The sequence below is a fragment of the Sugiyamaella lignohabitans genome, chromosome B, assembly GCF_001640025.1.
Source record: "Sugiyamaella lignohabitans strain CBS 10342 chromosome B, complete sequence".
In the NCBI taxonomy this organism is placed as follows: domain Eukaryota; kingdom Fungi; phylum Ascomycota; class Dipodascomycetes; order Dipodascales; family Trichomonascaceae; genus Sugiyamaella; species Sugiyamaella lignohabitans.
The window spans coordinates 4,800,925-4,816,366 of NC_031674.1; the positions used below are offsets into that span (position 1 = coordinate 4,800,925).

The window sequence follows — 15,442 nt, forward strand, 5'->3', positions numbered from 1 at the left end:
ATGAACACTAAACACTCGCTGGTTTCCATTTTAGACCCAGATACTAATAATAGTTATAAATATGACTACAAAGTTAATTCGGACTCAGATCTTGACGATTTTGGAAACGGGTTTCAACCTTTGAATATTGAGCACAGGAAAGCTCTTCTGGAGTATATGCAAATGAATGGACCCAAGGAACAGACTAAACCTCAACAACATGAAAGAAACAACTCAATAGAAGAGAAACCCCGAAAGCAACCTTCCAAAGGCAATGAAATAATGAGCGGAGGCAGTTTTATTATATCAGATTATACCCCAATTTCTCAATCGACGCCATATAACGACAACCAAATATCAGGTAGCACATTAGGTGACCCGGATCAAGAAAAGGGAAAAGCATCGTTGAATGGAGAGGAAAAAGAAGCAGATAATGCTCAAATTGAAAGAACCACTGATGTTGGGAAAAGATATGCTGAAGAAAGAGAAGGTCCTCCTCATCCCAAGAATAAAGAACAACACGAAGACGAGAATCGGACGGACAAGACCAATGGTTCTACTTTCACCAAGAGAGAAACTGAGTACAGAAATGCGGTAAATATGACCCCAATTTCAAAAATAGGTACTTTCAGACGAGATGGAATCGTAAGAACTAGCGGGCGTGCATCAGTTCGGTCCTTCATGGGGTCCAATGGAAAAGATACGCTTCGGCCCAGTTCTAGCCCAGCAGAATTTCCTGTAGAGACAGATTTAAGAAAAAGCTTTACAGAAAGACCAGGTCAATCCAGTGACTTATCTGAGACTGTCCTTTCTGAAGGGGAGGTTCATAATGCTGGAAACGCTGAGGTAGCTGATGCATCCATGCTTCATGGATTTTTAGCCTTCATTAGGTCTCACCCCCATGGTGAAGAGTTGTTCCAACAATTCGAGGGGCAGTGGAAGTCAGCAGATGACCACACCCATTTACGAACCGCACTCCCTGTTGATGTAACTGAAGAAGTTCAACAGAGCCAAGAAACCCCACAGGTTGAGCAGACACCTAATATAGAACCGAAGAGGAGGGTAGTTATTGAATCAGTGCCAGAATCCGAAACTGAGGTCCAAGTTGAACCCCAGCCTAATTCCAATCAAGATGAAAGGTATAAAGTTGACCATGAACATGCACATGCACATGCACAATCTGTCGATGGTGAAGCTAGGAAATCTATGAATATACCGCTTCAAATATCTCATTCTGATCGCTCCTCATCAGCGAGTAACGATGTTCATCAAAAACTTGAAGATTTACTGCGTAGATACAACTCAACGCATGAGGAAAATATTCGCCTGCTTAACGAGAATCGACAGTTGAAAGACGAGTTCTCAAAACTACAGTCCCAGTGTTCACAATTGCTTGGTCGCTCCGAACCGATAAACTCTCACTCGTTTATAAAGGAAAAGTTATATAACCGCCTTGAACTGAACGAAGTCGATTCGATGTCATTGATTGATGCGCAAAACATGATTAAGAATATCGCACTTATATTTGACATGCCTGTTAGCCGTTTTTCCAAATGGCTCCCGATGATAGCGAAACTGCTTGGTGAAGACGATGTATACCTCAATTTTACCCAGGAAGTTCACCGAATAATTTATAGTGGCCAAGAGCTCAGGAAAAGGAAGAATCAAAAGTGTCTTCAAGAGATGCTTTTAATTTTAAACCGCAATCGAAGCACTTTTTCCTGAATACCTAATTGATCAGCTAGCTCTATATCTTAATGAATGATGAAAAATTTTAATAAATAAATAACATATACACTATTTGCTCTAAATATCCATACCAATGCCCCACTTCGTTTTCTTGACCTTGGCAGCTATAGGCTCGATTATACCAACCGATCGGGTACCCAATCCCATACCTACCTTCCAACCCATCTTTTCGAGCATTTGTCTTCCAATATTATCTGCTCCTAGTTCATCAGCGGTAGCTCCAACAACATCACCTTCCTTATGATGGACAATTCCACCGCCACCACTAGATTTTTGAAGTTTCATTTCTGCTGGCCTCTTCCTTCTGACACTCTCACGCTTAGTATCAGTGCGAGGAAACACTTTTCTTCTGTTCAAGTATCTGTTAACCTTTGGCTCATCAAAGTCACCAAAAGAGCTAGAAGTTTTCGTGGCAATTATCACCTTATTTAAACCATCTCCCCGACATTGTGATTTCAAATAATATGCTTGACACAGCTTCTCAATAATGTAACGTGCATTGTAATCCACTGGTGGGAACTGCAAGGTTGTTGTTGATTCATTGTGGATAAAATTCTCAATCTCTTGAACGACATCATCCACAGTAATTTTATCAAGATACCTATACTTCAAATGGGTCACATCTTTAGCTGACTTCTTAGGCTTTTTCAACAGACCTGCTTTTCTCAACTCCTCGCGTTGCTGCTTTCGAATTCTTTTAGCTTCACGAGACTTCACCCATTGCTTCTCTAGATACTCTCTGATTTCATCATCAGACACTTCGAACTTGGGTACTTTTCCTTTTTTGACCCTTTTCGGAGCCTCCAGGACACTTTCAGAAAAAGATTCAAGAATTGCATCTTTATTTTTCTTCTTACGAGCCGATACATCATTATCTTCTTGTACCAGTTGACGGATAATGGCATCCAATTCATCGCCACTAGAAGCAAAGGCATCCATTCCTTGGGTATCTTCGAAATATAGTTCCTGCCTATTGTCCTCCGCCTCTTCATCGTCAGACATACTGGCACCGAGACTCCTTATTTTCTTGGCAATCTTTTCATTAGTATATCCATGATCTTGATACAACTCATAGAACTCATCCTCATCAATTTTGTTAGATTCCCTGATGAGCGCATACTCATCTGACCACTGAACAACAAATTCTTTCCCATTGGCCCCATATTGCGTACTGATAATCTTTACAACCGGGCCATCTGGTAATGGCTCAGTATCAGAATCATCAAGAGGGAAACCGGAAACACCTTCTCGGAGGTCCTCAGGATCATAATCGCTTTCATCATCTCCATCATTGTCTTCAATATAGTCATCCTCTTCATCATCATCATCATCATCATCATACGTATCGTATAAATCGCTGCCGTAATCATTATTAGATGAACTATCTGCATATTGTGATAGCTCATCGTATTCATCGTCTATTGAGTCGCCAACTTCAAGGTCACGTAGAGCTAGCCTCCGAAGTCCAATAAGCTGTTCATATTCCAAGTCACTAGAATGGTTGGACATATCTTCGTCATCATCCTCTTCACTGGTTGACTGAGCTTCATCTTCGTCCTCGTCGTCGGCTGTTCCTGCGGTACCTATTGAGTACTCCTGGTGGTCTACATCGACTGGTAGATCATTAGCCCTATGAGATAGTTTAGTAGAATTGAACACTTTACTTTGTTGCAAAGTATTTTTGGTCGACCCCAATCTTGTCTCATAACTCAGCGGAGCAAACGAGCCTGGTCGAGGCGAACTTTGTAAAACCGACCCTGAGGAAGCAGTTTCGCTCCTTTCATCATCGCCTTGCCCTTCTGCAACAATATTATCGTCCGAGTGAGATAGTTCATCCTTGTCAGAGGTAATAAGAATGCTTGATTCAGCGAAAATCTTGTTACCTCTTGGGGATTCATTTTCAATTTGTTTGGAGATTTCTGCTTGACTCGTTTCATTTGGATGACTAGCTTCGAGATACAGATTGGAATCATCGACTAGGACAGCATCAATTTCCACTTCTTGTTCAATTTCGATATCCATGTCCATATTCAACAAACTCGGCTCTGGCTGCCGCATTATTTTATTAACATTGTCCCATTCCATTTTAGATGGATCATATACTTCAGACGATTTGATAAATACCATAGGCATCAATCTTAATTTTCCTCTCGAGTGCTCTCTATGTTCTGACGTAAGCCAAGCTTCTCGTTTCATTGACATTTTGTGATGGTGGCGATGATGATGGTTATGGTTACCAGAAATTGGATTCACATCATCTGTATCATCCTTTCTACGACCTGGAATTCGATTGTCGGAGCTGTTGCGACCAGCGCCGCTACTTTTTCCTTGTCCGCCTTTTTTCCTATTGCTTTTTGTACTTCCATTGGCGCTGCCTCCTTTGGATCCTCCATTCCGACCTCCTTTCTTGCCCTTTGGCTTATGCTTTTTGGCCATTGTTGCTTTCTATAACGACCTGGTCTGTTATCAAATTAATCTTACATCCTACAATCAACCTCAATCTATCACGTGCTCTGTATACAGACAAACCTAACCACTAGCTATTTGCGCTCTAATATCCCTTTTCGACGTTCACAACAGAAGTACATCCATCAGATATAACTATTCGACATACACGTAAACGATTCACAATTAACAATTAATTGAACCTGAATATCATTGTTGATTGAATATACACTTGTAACTATATTACAGAACTCTCTTTGTAGTCACATTTCCACTGTCATACGACCTCGTCTGATAGTGCAAAAATGTCGACAAAGAGTAGCTTCTTCATACTTTGGTGACCCAAGAGGGTCGAAATCAAAAATTATGAGACCCGTACCACCCGAAGATGGCAGGTAAATAGCCGTTCTGCCGTGTGCAATGCAGACGAAACTACCCAGTCGCTAAGAATTTTTGAGCTCCAGCAACGTCTCTAGGTAAGTATGAAGAAGAAAAAAAGAAGAAAAAGATTTTCAATCTTTGGGGGTCTTGGGCCCTTTATATAGTAGTTGGGACCTTTGGGCAAGGGTGTGTTGACATTGTGCATGGTAGGGTACAGAAGTCTCGTCACCAAGTATTTCGCGTCGTGTATTCGTCCGTGTGCCCTGACTGATACGCATTTGGGGATCGAGATATCCAGCCGTGTAAACAAAACATGCAGGGCCCAAGAGAAAGAACGTTCATCAGAGGGCCCTGACTATTACTTATTCGAGGCTAATTGTTATACACTATAAGTCATTAATAAATTATAGATCTGAGCTCTTTAATGCTTGACCCAGATCATCATTTGCCATTGTGGCTGAGTTCATCTCCTCCCACTCCTCGTCAGGACCGCTGTAGCTAAGATTCCTACTGATTTTCACAAGCGGTCCATCATCTTCGAAACAACTGGGGTGGTGAGATTCGCCAGAAACCAACACTGGCGTGCCATATGATGAGTCCCTGTTTCCATCATTGGAGCCTGTATCTTCGGTATCTGAGACCACTGTGCTCTCATGATGCGAAGTCAAAGCTGAAACGTACTCGTTAGGATCCTCAATGTCATCTATACAATCATTAAAATTCAAATCCATGTCAACTCGCTTGTCTGTTTCAGTCATTGAATCAATCATTACAGGAGCATCATCATCGACCTCAACTTGGCGCTTAGCGTCTCCAAACTGGTCTTCGTCTAGTTCATCCACTTCCTCGCCATGCTTGTGGGCATCACATTTGCTACCCTGTGGGGCTCGATCATTGTTGCTTTCTTCTGTTCCTTCGTCCTCGTGTTCATACTCATTCACATCATCATCATCATCATCATCTAACGCAACCATAGTATCATTATCTTCAAGTTCATCTTCCAGGCCAACATCTATGAATTCGCCATCTCCTTCATCGTCATTTCCAACTGATAGTGAAGTTCTCCGAAACATTAACGATTCATTGGCCGATATATTGATAATCTTGCTACAGTCCGATTCCCTGATGAAACTCTTCCAGTTCACCCAATCTTCTTCGTCACGAATCAAAAATCCCACCAACATACTAGGATCCATTTCCTTCAAGTGTAGTTGTCTGATTCGTCTCGAATGTAAGCTTTGATACGATTCCGGATCTAGGTTCCCATCCTCTGCAAGCTTTAAGCTTCCTTGAGCCTTGTGGGGATCCAAGTAGAATAAATTGTCGCCTTGGTATGCAAAAAAGTAATGAGAGGCTGAAGGTCGGCCACCAGCAATGCCGACAGCCTGTTTACATTTCAAAAACCCACGAACTGAGTCCCAGTATACCGGGTTCACATTTTCAATTCCAGCTCGAATGCCAAGTAAAATCAGGGTTGGTTTGAGCCCATCTGCTTCTTGAGCTGTCCTCAAAAAGCTATCTTCGTATATATCAGAGCCATTATTTGAGTATACCCTCAGCTTATCATTTGCAAATCTCTGGCATAGAGATCTATATTGTTAGTCATAATTCTGCACAGTATCAGCCTCCTGTCTTGACTAACCGAAAGGGCAATATACTTACTTTATACTGCTAGCTGCCGCTGAAGGTCCAAACCATTCGCCAGGTTTTTTCCCGCAAAAGTCCTCCCCATGACGAACAAAATTGTGAATTGAAAATGGCGCTTGCGGATCATCCCGAAACAACTGGGCAATCTGCAATTCTAGATGATCTGGCTGATCTGGTGATACTCTCCACTCACGACCCAATTCAAGTAATGCAAGTGCGTTGGCTAATAGAGACTGGCCTGTCCGGATCATACAACCCCACCCTACGTCCGATGTAAAGCCATTTATATCAATGCCACCACCGCGGAGAATGCCAGTTAATCGCACTGCCGATGGTCCATCCTTGGATTTTGGTATCAAAGGGAAGCCCGTGCGATATGTAAGCCATAATTTAGAACCCACGTCGGCAAGAAATTCTGGGGGCCACTCTGCTGATGGGGCGGAGACAGTTGCCGAATTTATTGGAGCTGAAGACAGTTGCGACTCGGCTGCAGTCGCACCAGTTGCACCCGAATTGGAAAATGTCGCACCAGCCATCGTCACTGCCCTAAGCATAGACGGGAAACTTAATCCTTTCGTCTGCTTGTCCTTTTCTTCCAGCGAAGTATGTTGATTGTGCGATGTACCTGTTTCTGTCGGCTTGACCGCAAGCCCATGCTCCAGGTCAGCGACTCCTTCCTCTCTAAGTCCATCTTCAGATATATTTATGGTCTCCGTTAGATCATCAGAACTTTTCCTACTAGGCTCGTATGATACTCCTAAGCAAACAATTTCATTAACCAGATCGGAGTTGGTGGGTTCTGTGTCCCAGAGATACTCAAATACTCTTCTTACACCTGAATTATGAGACATTATCACAAGAGTTATCACAAAGCAACAAACTCCTTCATCCAAAAGTATTTGCTATCTCTACTGCAATTATTTAGTTGGAACTAGGATTCGCGACCTTGGATCAACAAAGTACTGGGTTATTAGTCTGTTCTGTTGAATAAAGCCAAGGAGGCAACCAACCCCTAAAACACGAATTTAGAGCTCTACTCTGACTATTAAATCTTTATCACAAAATAATATATCAGAATCACCCTTTATCTTTGATAGTCTTTAGTACTTCAACTCCCTCCCTGTTAGTTTGTTTACCTAATTGTCGTGTTTGATTCCCAATATTTGGTTATGTAGTAGAGTAGTAAGTTGGAACGGGTCAGGTGCTTGCACCAGGTACTGAGCTGTTTACACTACTACACTGATTGATATTACCTGCAGGCCGATAAGGGCTTTAAGCAGGTAGTCTAGAGTGGGTGGCGTATTGTTGAGAGTGCATAACTCCCACTTACGCAAGGCTGGTGTACGTCTATCTGTTAAGGCCCTCTACAGACTCCTACGCCCTCATTCTTTATATTTAGTCTCTCCTTAGATACTTCTATTGCTGAGTATACTATCCCGATACTTGACTACCTGTATTCTCTATTATATAATTGTTATCTATAAGCTATTTCTAAGCTATTTTATCAGCCAAGATCAAATATGTCCCTTCACGCTGCCGAAGTTGAAGCCTAGTGAGCTCACTAGGATTACACCCTTTAGAAGCATAACGCTCTGTATACCTATTGTGGGCGATTTCCTCCCAACTCTCTCAGAGCTAATAATTTTCAGCCGTCCGGCTATCGGTGCAGAATCTCAACTGTATCACCAGCCCCGAAGAAAGACGAAACGGTGAGAAAATATATTTTGATATTCCTAAAATTGGCACCCAAAGGACAATGACTGAGTCAACGGTTATTCTGCCAGGAGATACTCTGATAGATCTTGGTGATGCTACAACTTTAGGACCAGGGTTATTTCAGGCCCCACTATCAAAACCGGTGCCTGTTAAAGCTGGGTATCTCATGCGCAAAGAGAAGGGGCATACTGGATCTGTATATATCGAATCAAATAGCCGAAGATATGTGCCATCAGTAAAAGACCATGTTATAGGTGTTGTTGTTGGTAGACAGACCGAGGGATTTCGAGTACTGTTACAGGATGCATCGCCATCTGTCAGATTGGGTCAGTTTGCCTTTGAGAACGCAAATAAAAAAAATCGGCCCAATCTTCCTGTTGGAGCTCTTGTATATGGACGAATTACTATGGCTGATAAGGATATTGAGGCAGAGATGGAATGCTATGATAGCAACACTGGTAAAGCTGCAGGGTTCGGTGAATTGAAAGGGGGCTATGTTGTACAGGTCTCATTGGCTTACGCTCGTAAACTCTTATTTGAGGGAAGTCCACTTTTGTCAGCTATTGGTGATATAGTTCCCTTTGAAATCGCTATTGGAATGAATGGCAAGATTTGGATTGATGCTCCGGATAATACAACAATATTTAAAATAGCTCAGTGCATTGAGAAATCCGAGACGTTAAGTGAACATGAAAGTGTTGATCTCGTTTCAAAACTCTTATCTGGAAAGAAAACTAAATAGATGGCTGCTTCATAGGAGCTATGCTCAAAATGCTTATTTATTAATTAAATGAAAATCAAATATTAAAAAATATTCATCACGAATTGCAACATATCCATGACACACACTCACCTTCTACCAACAAAAATAGATTACAGGCTGTCCAAGGACACCCATTTTTGGTATGCAAAAGCGTTATGTACTTCTGTGCCAAAGCTATCTTCTACCATCTCCATGCGGCCTGCCGATGGATCGTCGTCGAGTCGTGACAATTTATAGTAATACTCGTATGCTTTATAGTCGTTGGTAGCTACCTGAAGGTTTGATACAATTTCATCAGGTGAGACTAGGAAGCCGAAGTACCTATCGTGAGTGTGTGGTGAATCTTTTTGACCGCCGCCGCTTGGTGTCATTTCAAACTGAAGGTCGTTCTTGACATATTGCTCATATTCCTGATACTGCTGGGACGATACGACAGGTTCCAAAAACTGCTGTGCCATTTTTTGTACATCGTCCGTATTCCCATATGTCACGTTACAATCAGGGTTGTCCACAAAGCTTGGGAATGGTCCGGAACCAGGCTTTTCCATAACAGCCTGTATGTTTGTCTGTACTGGCTGCAAATCTGCGGAGTTTTCATCTCCCTCAACTTCGCGCTTAACAGAATCGGGAACCCTACCTGAAAACACTCGGTCGCTGATAATCTTGGGTAATGCCGGTGTCTGATATATCATTGAAGCACGTTTCATGGCTTCTTTGCGAATGGAACTGGGACCTCCACTGGATCGTATCTGTTTAGTTGGGTTCGAGGTACCCTGAGACTGCTTGAACTTGTTCTTCCCGTTATTAAATTCAGCGCTATGATTTCCCTCAAGTGGCTTTCGTGACACGAACGGACTAGAGCCTATTGCTAGCTCTTGCAAGTCTTGTAGCTTGCCATTAGTTGGAAGATATCGTAGGGTCGAATTCATATTAAAAGCAAAGGTCGATTTTAGAGATGTCAACATTCTCGGTCTGTAATATTCATTCCAGTAATTGTCATAAAAATCTCTATATGGTAACAGGGGTTCGTATTCTTCATTATGAATATCAATATCATCAATCTTCATGTTCAATCTATCATGCATAGTAAAAAGGTTTGACGGTGTCCACCATTTTAAATAGCTCCTTCTAAATTTTCTCCCAAAAACATCATTGTGAAGGTAGTAATCGGTAGATAGATCCCATAAAGTAGGCTGGCCCTCCCGCCACACATAATTACCTAAAAACAAATTAATCGCATCCTGTCGTTGGGAGTCTACAAATGAGTTGCTGTAGAATCGCCTTATACTTTCTATCATATCCCGTGAATGACTAGTCCACTGATTGATCTTTCGATATGTCTCCATCGTGTTCACCAAATGGGATCCACCATACTGCAATGCGATAGTGTCGCCGTGATCGTGATACATCTCCGTAAGTAGATTTACAACGTCAGAATCGTACTCTATATTGACAGTATTGCTAATTCCAAGGGCATACAGCTGGTATCCAAGAGCCTTTTTACCAATAACAAACTGGGCAGCATTAGTTCTATCTAAACAGTCGATACAATTTGTCCGGCAAATTCCATCTTGAATTTTCATCCATGCCAAATTCTTTCCATTGTGAAAGAATCCTGTTGTCATTAGAGTCTTCTCAGCATAGTTTTCTAAAAATTCAATCACTTCCTGGTCACGACTTTTAGATGCCCGACTCATATCCCACGAAGTATATTGCATTTTCGAGTCCTTGGGCAAAAACTGATTCAGATAATTGATACATTGTTCAAATTCATGGAGTAACTTCGATTCTCTTGGAATTCGTTCCCGTGTCTTTATTAAATTGAGAATCAATATTGGTGAACCATATCTTTTGAACATGTTATCAAAATGCAACGCAGCAGAAGAGAAAAAAGGGTCCGCTGCATTCAACTCAATCGGTGGCTTTGGGGTCATATTCTTGCTCACATCCTGAGTCCAATATAAAGGAATACTTCCCCGGTGCTGAACATATGAGGTATATCGAGGACAGTTGAAGACACCATCCTGAGGATCGTGAAATGAAGTGGTCAAGTGGTCGCATACTATTTGCTCAGTTTCGACCTCGTTGGCCACATTGCCTTGGTCATTCACCCCACGTTTCAAAAACCGGGCGCCTGCGAAGTATCTTGATCTTCGGGCAACAAGAATCACTAAAACGTTTCTTCCACAAACAGAAATCTTGGCCTGATCAATAAATCCGTGAATTATCGCCGTGCACCAGTCCATAGCACCACTAAACGTATGTCTCACTGGCTCCAGAAGTTGTATGTTCCAAAGAAATCGCTCGTTATACTTTCCAAACCTATCTGAGGGAGACTCATCGTATAATCCCAAAACTGTTTCCTTTTCTCTGATCATGTTATATTGCAGGGTATTAGTGATATCATAGCTGTTACTGTAATAAAAGGTTCGGCTCAGGTCCATACTCTGAAAAGTCGCCATGTACCTCGCTTCATCAGACCGACGGTCTGGTTTACGGTATACACTGCTATGTGCAATGGGTATCAACTGCGTGGATTCTATATGATAGACGAAATGGCCACCTATCAAGGCGACGATGCTTCGCTTCGTCACTACCGACACATAATAGCCCTCAGAAAATCGGATAAATCCCAAAATAGCCCAAGCTGTTAACCGCTTTGTCAATCCACTACTGCCAAAGCCTGTTTTCCCACGGGAAGAATCAGCACTCTTTTCCAAGCTTGATAGCATTTCGATGATTCCTGCCCGATTTACCGAGGTTGGGGTCTTTTCAGATATAACGAGCTGGTCTTTAGGCACCGTGAGGTCGATTTCTAACATCCTGAATCTGGATTCTCGTGCATTTGATCCAACAATGTACATTTTACTTTTAGTTTCATAAATAGTAAACTTCGTGAGCATAAACTTTGAGGGTGGTGCCAGTGTTAGATTTTGCTCGAGCAATGATGGCCCATTTGGGTGCATCTCATCACTTCTACTCGGTTCTGGATGAACCGATTGGCCCTGGTTTGTGGTTCCGGCCACTGACGACACGACTGGGTATCCATTTATGTTGTCATTCAATTGATGGTCATGCTGATTTGATGGTGGAACCGACACCTCACCTTTGGCTTTGGATGCCTCTGCAGTATTATCATTCAAAACAACAAACGAATTGCTCTTCACCTCCGGACTTCTAGTAGCAGCTGATGATTCACCATCATTCTGTTGGATTGCCACAGTTGGGAAAACCAGATTTGTCACATCTCCATTTACTACCAAGTCTGCACTATCGCTTTCCATTATAAGTCCAATATTTTAAGTTGAAACTATGGTGGGCTTGTTGACAGGGGATGAACATGCAGATTGCTGCTAAGTATCCGCTTTGCAGGGATATATTCATACCACGTGACATGAGATGGCTAAGTCATAGAAAAGATATTACTATAATTCTTGAAATAGATATAAGTTAGCATAGTCACCATTTCACAATCTAATATCAGTCTAATATACTTACTATAATATTACAAGTTAAATCAGGTTTCGCGTTCCTTTAATACCTCACCAGTACCAGCATGCAGGGACTAACGGCTGAATTTTTTTCATGCAGGATCAGTTTCGCACTGATCTGTGCTTCAATTAGCCCGACCGCTACTAAAAACCAAGCTGTGAAACCATGTCTATTGAACCAACGGTTTCGAAGCCTGAAGTCAAGAAGGTTAAAAAGATTATTAAGAAGAAAAAGATTCTTGTTGATGAATCCATTCAAGGCACCAATGATTCTTCTATTGTCTCCAAGAGGTCTGTAGAAAGACTGTACAGGAAAAAGGGGTCCAGTAATGAGCAGCCTATGGAATTTTTTCGGTACTTTGTACCAAAGCCACAACGACGTTCTCCAATTATCAATCGGGGCTATTGGACTCGTATAGAGGCAATGAAAAGCGTTATTTCCAAGGTGCTTGTGCAATATCAGAACTCAGAAACGAAGGTGATTGTGGTCAACCTCGGCTGTGGTTTTGATCCCTATCCATTCCAGTACTTATCTTCTGGAGAGAATTGTGAGAACGTAACATTCCTGGATGTTGATTATAGCGATCTTATTTTTAAAAAGGCTGCGACAGTTTACAGGACCAAGGAATTGGCCCAAATAATTGGTCCAGCAACATATTCACCGAATATTGATAATGACAAGAACTCTCCCAATGGGAAAATATATTTACAGGCCGAAAAATACATTGCCCTTGGGTGTGATCTTCGTGAGTTAAATACCTTTGAAGCCGCATTGAGGGATTTGTTCGACCTAGAAAATTCAGTAGTCTTGTTTACTGCTGAGGTATCCCTTACTTATATGATTCAAAAAACCGCCGATGACCTTATCCGCTGGGCAGCAGGATTACCCAGAGCAGAATTCGCCCTATTGGAGCAGATAATGCCCGCTGGGGAAGATCACCCGTTTGCCAAAACCATGTTGAAACATTTTAACAGCCTGAAAACACCATTACATAGCATTACTTCTTATCCTAATATCGGCAAACAGCGTGATAGATTCCTATCAAGGGGATGGAAGTCTGTAAATGTCCAAAATCTTTTTGACTTTTGGACTAATGATGTGTCAGATGCTGACAAGAAGTTTGTTGAGTCCGTTGAGGAGTTTGATGAGTGGGAAGAGTTCATCTTATTTGGTCAGCATTACTTCATCTTACATGCTACAGGTGGATCTCAGGTGAAGTTGGCTCCCAGTATTGACAATTCTGATAGTACGAACTCCGAGCTTGGCTCTGAAGTTTCCATCTCTAGGGTTTCATTGCCAAAAGCCAAAAGAAAGTTTTTGGCAGGTTGCACTCATGGATCGTCCATTTTTTTCCATGGTGGAGTTACAACTGCTAGAGAATCTAGTTCGTTGATCATATCCGCTAACGCAAATGACTCTTATCCATATGATGAGTGTCCAATCCAGGGAAGAACATGTCACACTTTATCTAACTTAACCAATGGGGATATACTTTTAGTAGGCGGCCGATTACGTCCAGCAAACCCGCTGGCAGACTGTTGGCTGCTTACCAAGGAGACTGGAGAATGGTCCCGTGTAGAGGATCTGCCGTCTCCAAGATCCAGACATTGTGCTGTTAACATTGATGATCAAATATTGATTTTCGGGGGATCTGGTAGAGAGGAACCATCGCCATTTTTGTCTTGGTCTCAAGAACTTGGCTGGCGGTATGTTGAGGTCAAAGGTTGTCCTATTCCAAATCTGTTCTCACCCGCAATGTGCAACACTTCAAATAACGGTATAATAGTTGGTGGTATGGATGATGATAAAAAGGTTCGATCCGAGGTCTACTCATTCATATATGATCGCGTCACTAATACTGTCACTGTTGAACTGGTTCCTGTACGCGAACAAGCATTGGTCACTAGGTACGGATCTAGAAGTACTATTATTGGTAATTCTACTGTTCTGATTTTTGGAGGTGTTTCTTCTCAAAAACTTCTCGATAGACATGACATTTTTGTCAGTTTGAATTATAAGACAGGAGAGATAAAGAGACACCCGATCACATCAAACCATGAGTTGCCGATGCTTGTAGGTTTCTGTGCTAATGAGGTAAATTTGGGGCAAGACAAGCACATTCTTTCTTACGGAGGAGGATGTGTCTGTTTCTCATTTGGATCATTCTGGGATGATGTCTATTCTTTTGGCTTAGGGAATGCAGCATCTTTGCCCGAGTTAGCGACTATAAAGTTGTCTGGTAGTGCCAAGGACAATGAACAATACGATGGGCTAGACCATGGGGATGTGTCGGTGAAAGAAGTGCCCATAATAGACGTCATCACCAACCCTGTTAGCCAAGAGTCATTTAGAACTATTTGTAGGCTGCGTAGTCCAGTCCTATTTAGAAATTCACATCTAGGACCGTGCATTGATAGTTGGAGATCACCTGAATATCTTGTGGAAAAGGTTGGTCATGACACGAAAGTAGTGGCTCATGTGACATCATCTGATGCCTTGAATTTCCAAGCTAAAAACTTTGATTACAAGAGTCTAGATTTCAAGGATTTTGTTACTAAAATGTTCTCCACTTCTGAAAAGGTATACCTCAGGTCATTATCAATTTCCGATCCAAAGTCCAAACCAGCTATTTTCAAATCTGACTTTCCAGGTCTTTCAAATGATTTTAAACTACCTGATTTCCTAGATAGTTTGGAGAAGGATCACTTTTCATCACCACTTAGACTCTCGTCTGCAAACACTAGTATGTGGCTGCATTATGATGTTACAGCCAACGTTCTATGCCAAGTAGTCGGTCAGAAGAGGGTTCGGTTGTATCCTCCTCAAGACGTTGTCCATCTATCATTTCCTGCTGGTGCATCATCATCCACCATCGAGAACATTTTTGCCAATCCACCTCCAGCACATTATAAGTGTCATCCTATGGAGGTTGTCATGCATCCAGGTGACATTATCTTTATTCCCTCGATGTGGCTCCACGCTACCCAACCATTAGTGGCATCGGTTTCCCTTAACTTCTTTTGGAAAGACTTGGAGCCATCAATTTACGCTGCTGGGAAAGATGTTTACGGCAATCGCGATATAACAGCCTATGATGATGGTCGTAAAGCAGTCCTCAAACTTGTAAATAGTTTCCATGATGTCCCGCAGGAGATACGCAAATTTTATCTCTTGCGTCTTGCTGATGAAATAAGAAAGCAATGCTAATTATAGAACTTAGCTCGCTATCAATAAATCAGCTTGGATACCCGTTATTAATGTAAAATACTC

The 15,442-nt window shown here is 42.0% G+C and overlaps 7 protein-coding genes across 7 annotated transcripts; 3 read left to right on the forward strand and 4 right to left on the reverse strand.

Moving 5' to 3' along the window:
* On the forward strand, window positions 1-1,704 carry AWJ20_3655 (uncharacterized protein; the record flags this gene model as incomplete). Its single annotated transcript, XM_018880687.1, has 1 exon — window positions 1-1,704. One exon carries the CDS (start codon window positions 1-3, stop codon window positions 1,702-1,704), a length of 1,704 nt encoding a protein of 567 aa, XP_018738482.1.
* Window positions 1,705-1,785: 81 nt separating this feature from the next.
* On the reverse strand, window positions 1,786-4,164 carry SQS1 (Sqs1p; the record flags this gene model as incomplete). Its single annotated transcript, XM_018880688.1, has 1 exon — window positions 1,786-4,164. One exon carries the CDS (start codon window positions 4,162-4,164, stop codon window positions 1,786-1,788), a length of 2,379 nt encoding a protein of 792 aa, XP_018738483.1.
* A 794-nt stretch (window positions 4,165-4,958) lies between these two features.
* On the reverse strand, window positions 4,959-5,750 carry AWJ20_3657 (uncharacterized protein; the record flags this gene model as incomplete). The annotated part of the gene is made up of 1 exon (XM_018880689.1): window positions 4,959-5,750. The coding sequence occupies one exon, from the start codon at window positions 5,748-5,750 to the stop codon at window positions 4,959-4,961; it is 792 nt and encodes a 263-aa protein (XP_018738484.1).
* Window positions 5,751-6,212: 462 nt separating this feature from the next.
* On the reverse strand, window positions 6,213-7,052 carry ATG4 (Atg4p; the record flags this gene model as incomplete). Its single annotated transcript, XM_018880690.1, has 1 exon — window positions 6,213-7,052. The coding sequence occupies one exon, from the start codon at window positions 7,050-7,052 to the stop codon at window positions 6,213-6,215; it is 840 nt and encodes a 279-aa protein (XP_018738485.1).
* Window positions 7,053-7,957: 905 nt separating this feature from the next.
* RRP40 (Rrp40p) lies at window positions 7,958-8,659 on the forward strand (the record flags this gene model as incomplete). Its single annotated transcript, XM_018880691.1, has 1 exon — window positions 7,958-8,659. The coding sequence occupies one exon, from the start codon at window positions 7,958-7,960 to the stop codon at window positions 8,657-8,659; it is 702 nt and encodes a 233-aa protein (XP_018738486.1).
* A 131-nt stretch (window positions 8,660-8,790) lies between these two features.
* On the reverse strand, window positions 8,791-10,398 carry FIG4 (phosphatidylinositol-3,5-bisphosphate 5-phosphatase; the record flags this gene model as incomplete). Its single annotated transcript, XM_018880693.1, has 1 exon — window positions 8,791-10,398. The coding sequence occupies one exon, from the start codon at window positions 10,396-10,398 to the stop codon at window positions 8,791-8,793; it is 1,608 nt and encodes a 535-aa protein (XP_018738487.1).
* A 1,939-nt stretch (window positions 10,399-12,337) lies between these two features.
* PPM2 (Ppm2p) lies at window positions 12,338-15,379 on the forward strand (the record flags this gene model as incomplete). The annotated part of the gene is made up of 1 exon (XM_018880694.1): window positions 12,338-15,379. One exon carries the CDS (start codon window positions 12,338-12,340, stop codon window positions 15,377-15,379), a length of 3,042 nt encoding a protein of 1,013 aa, XP_018738488.1.
* Between the last annotated feature and the right edge of the window lie 63 nt (window positions 15,380-15,442).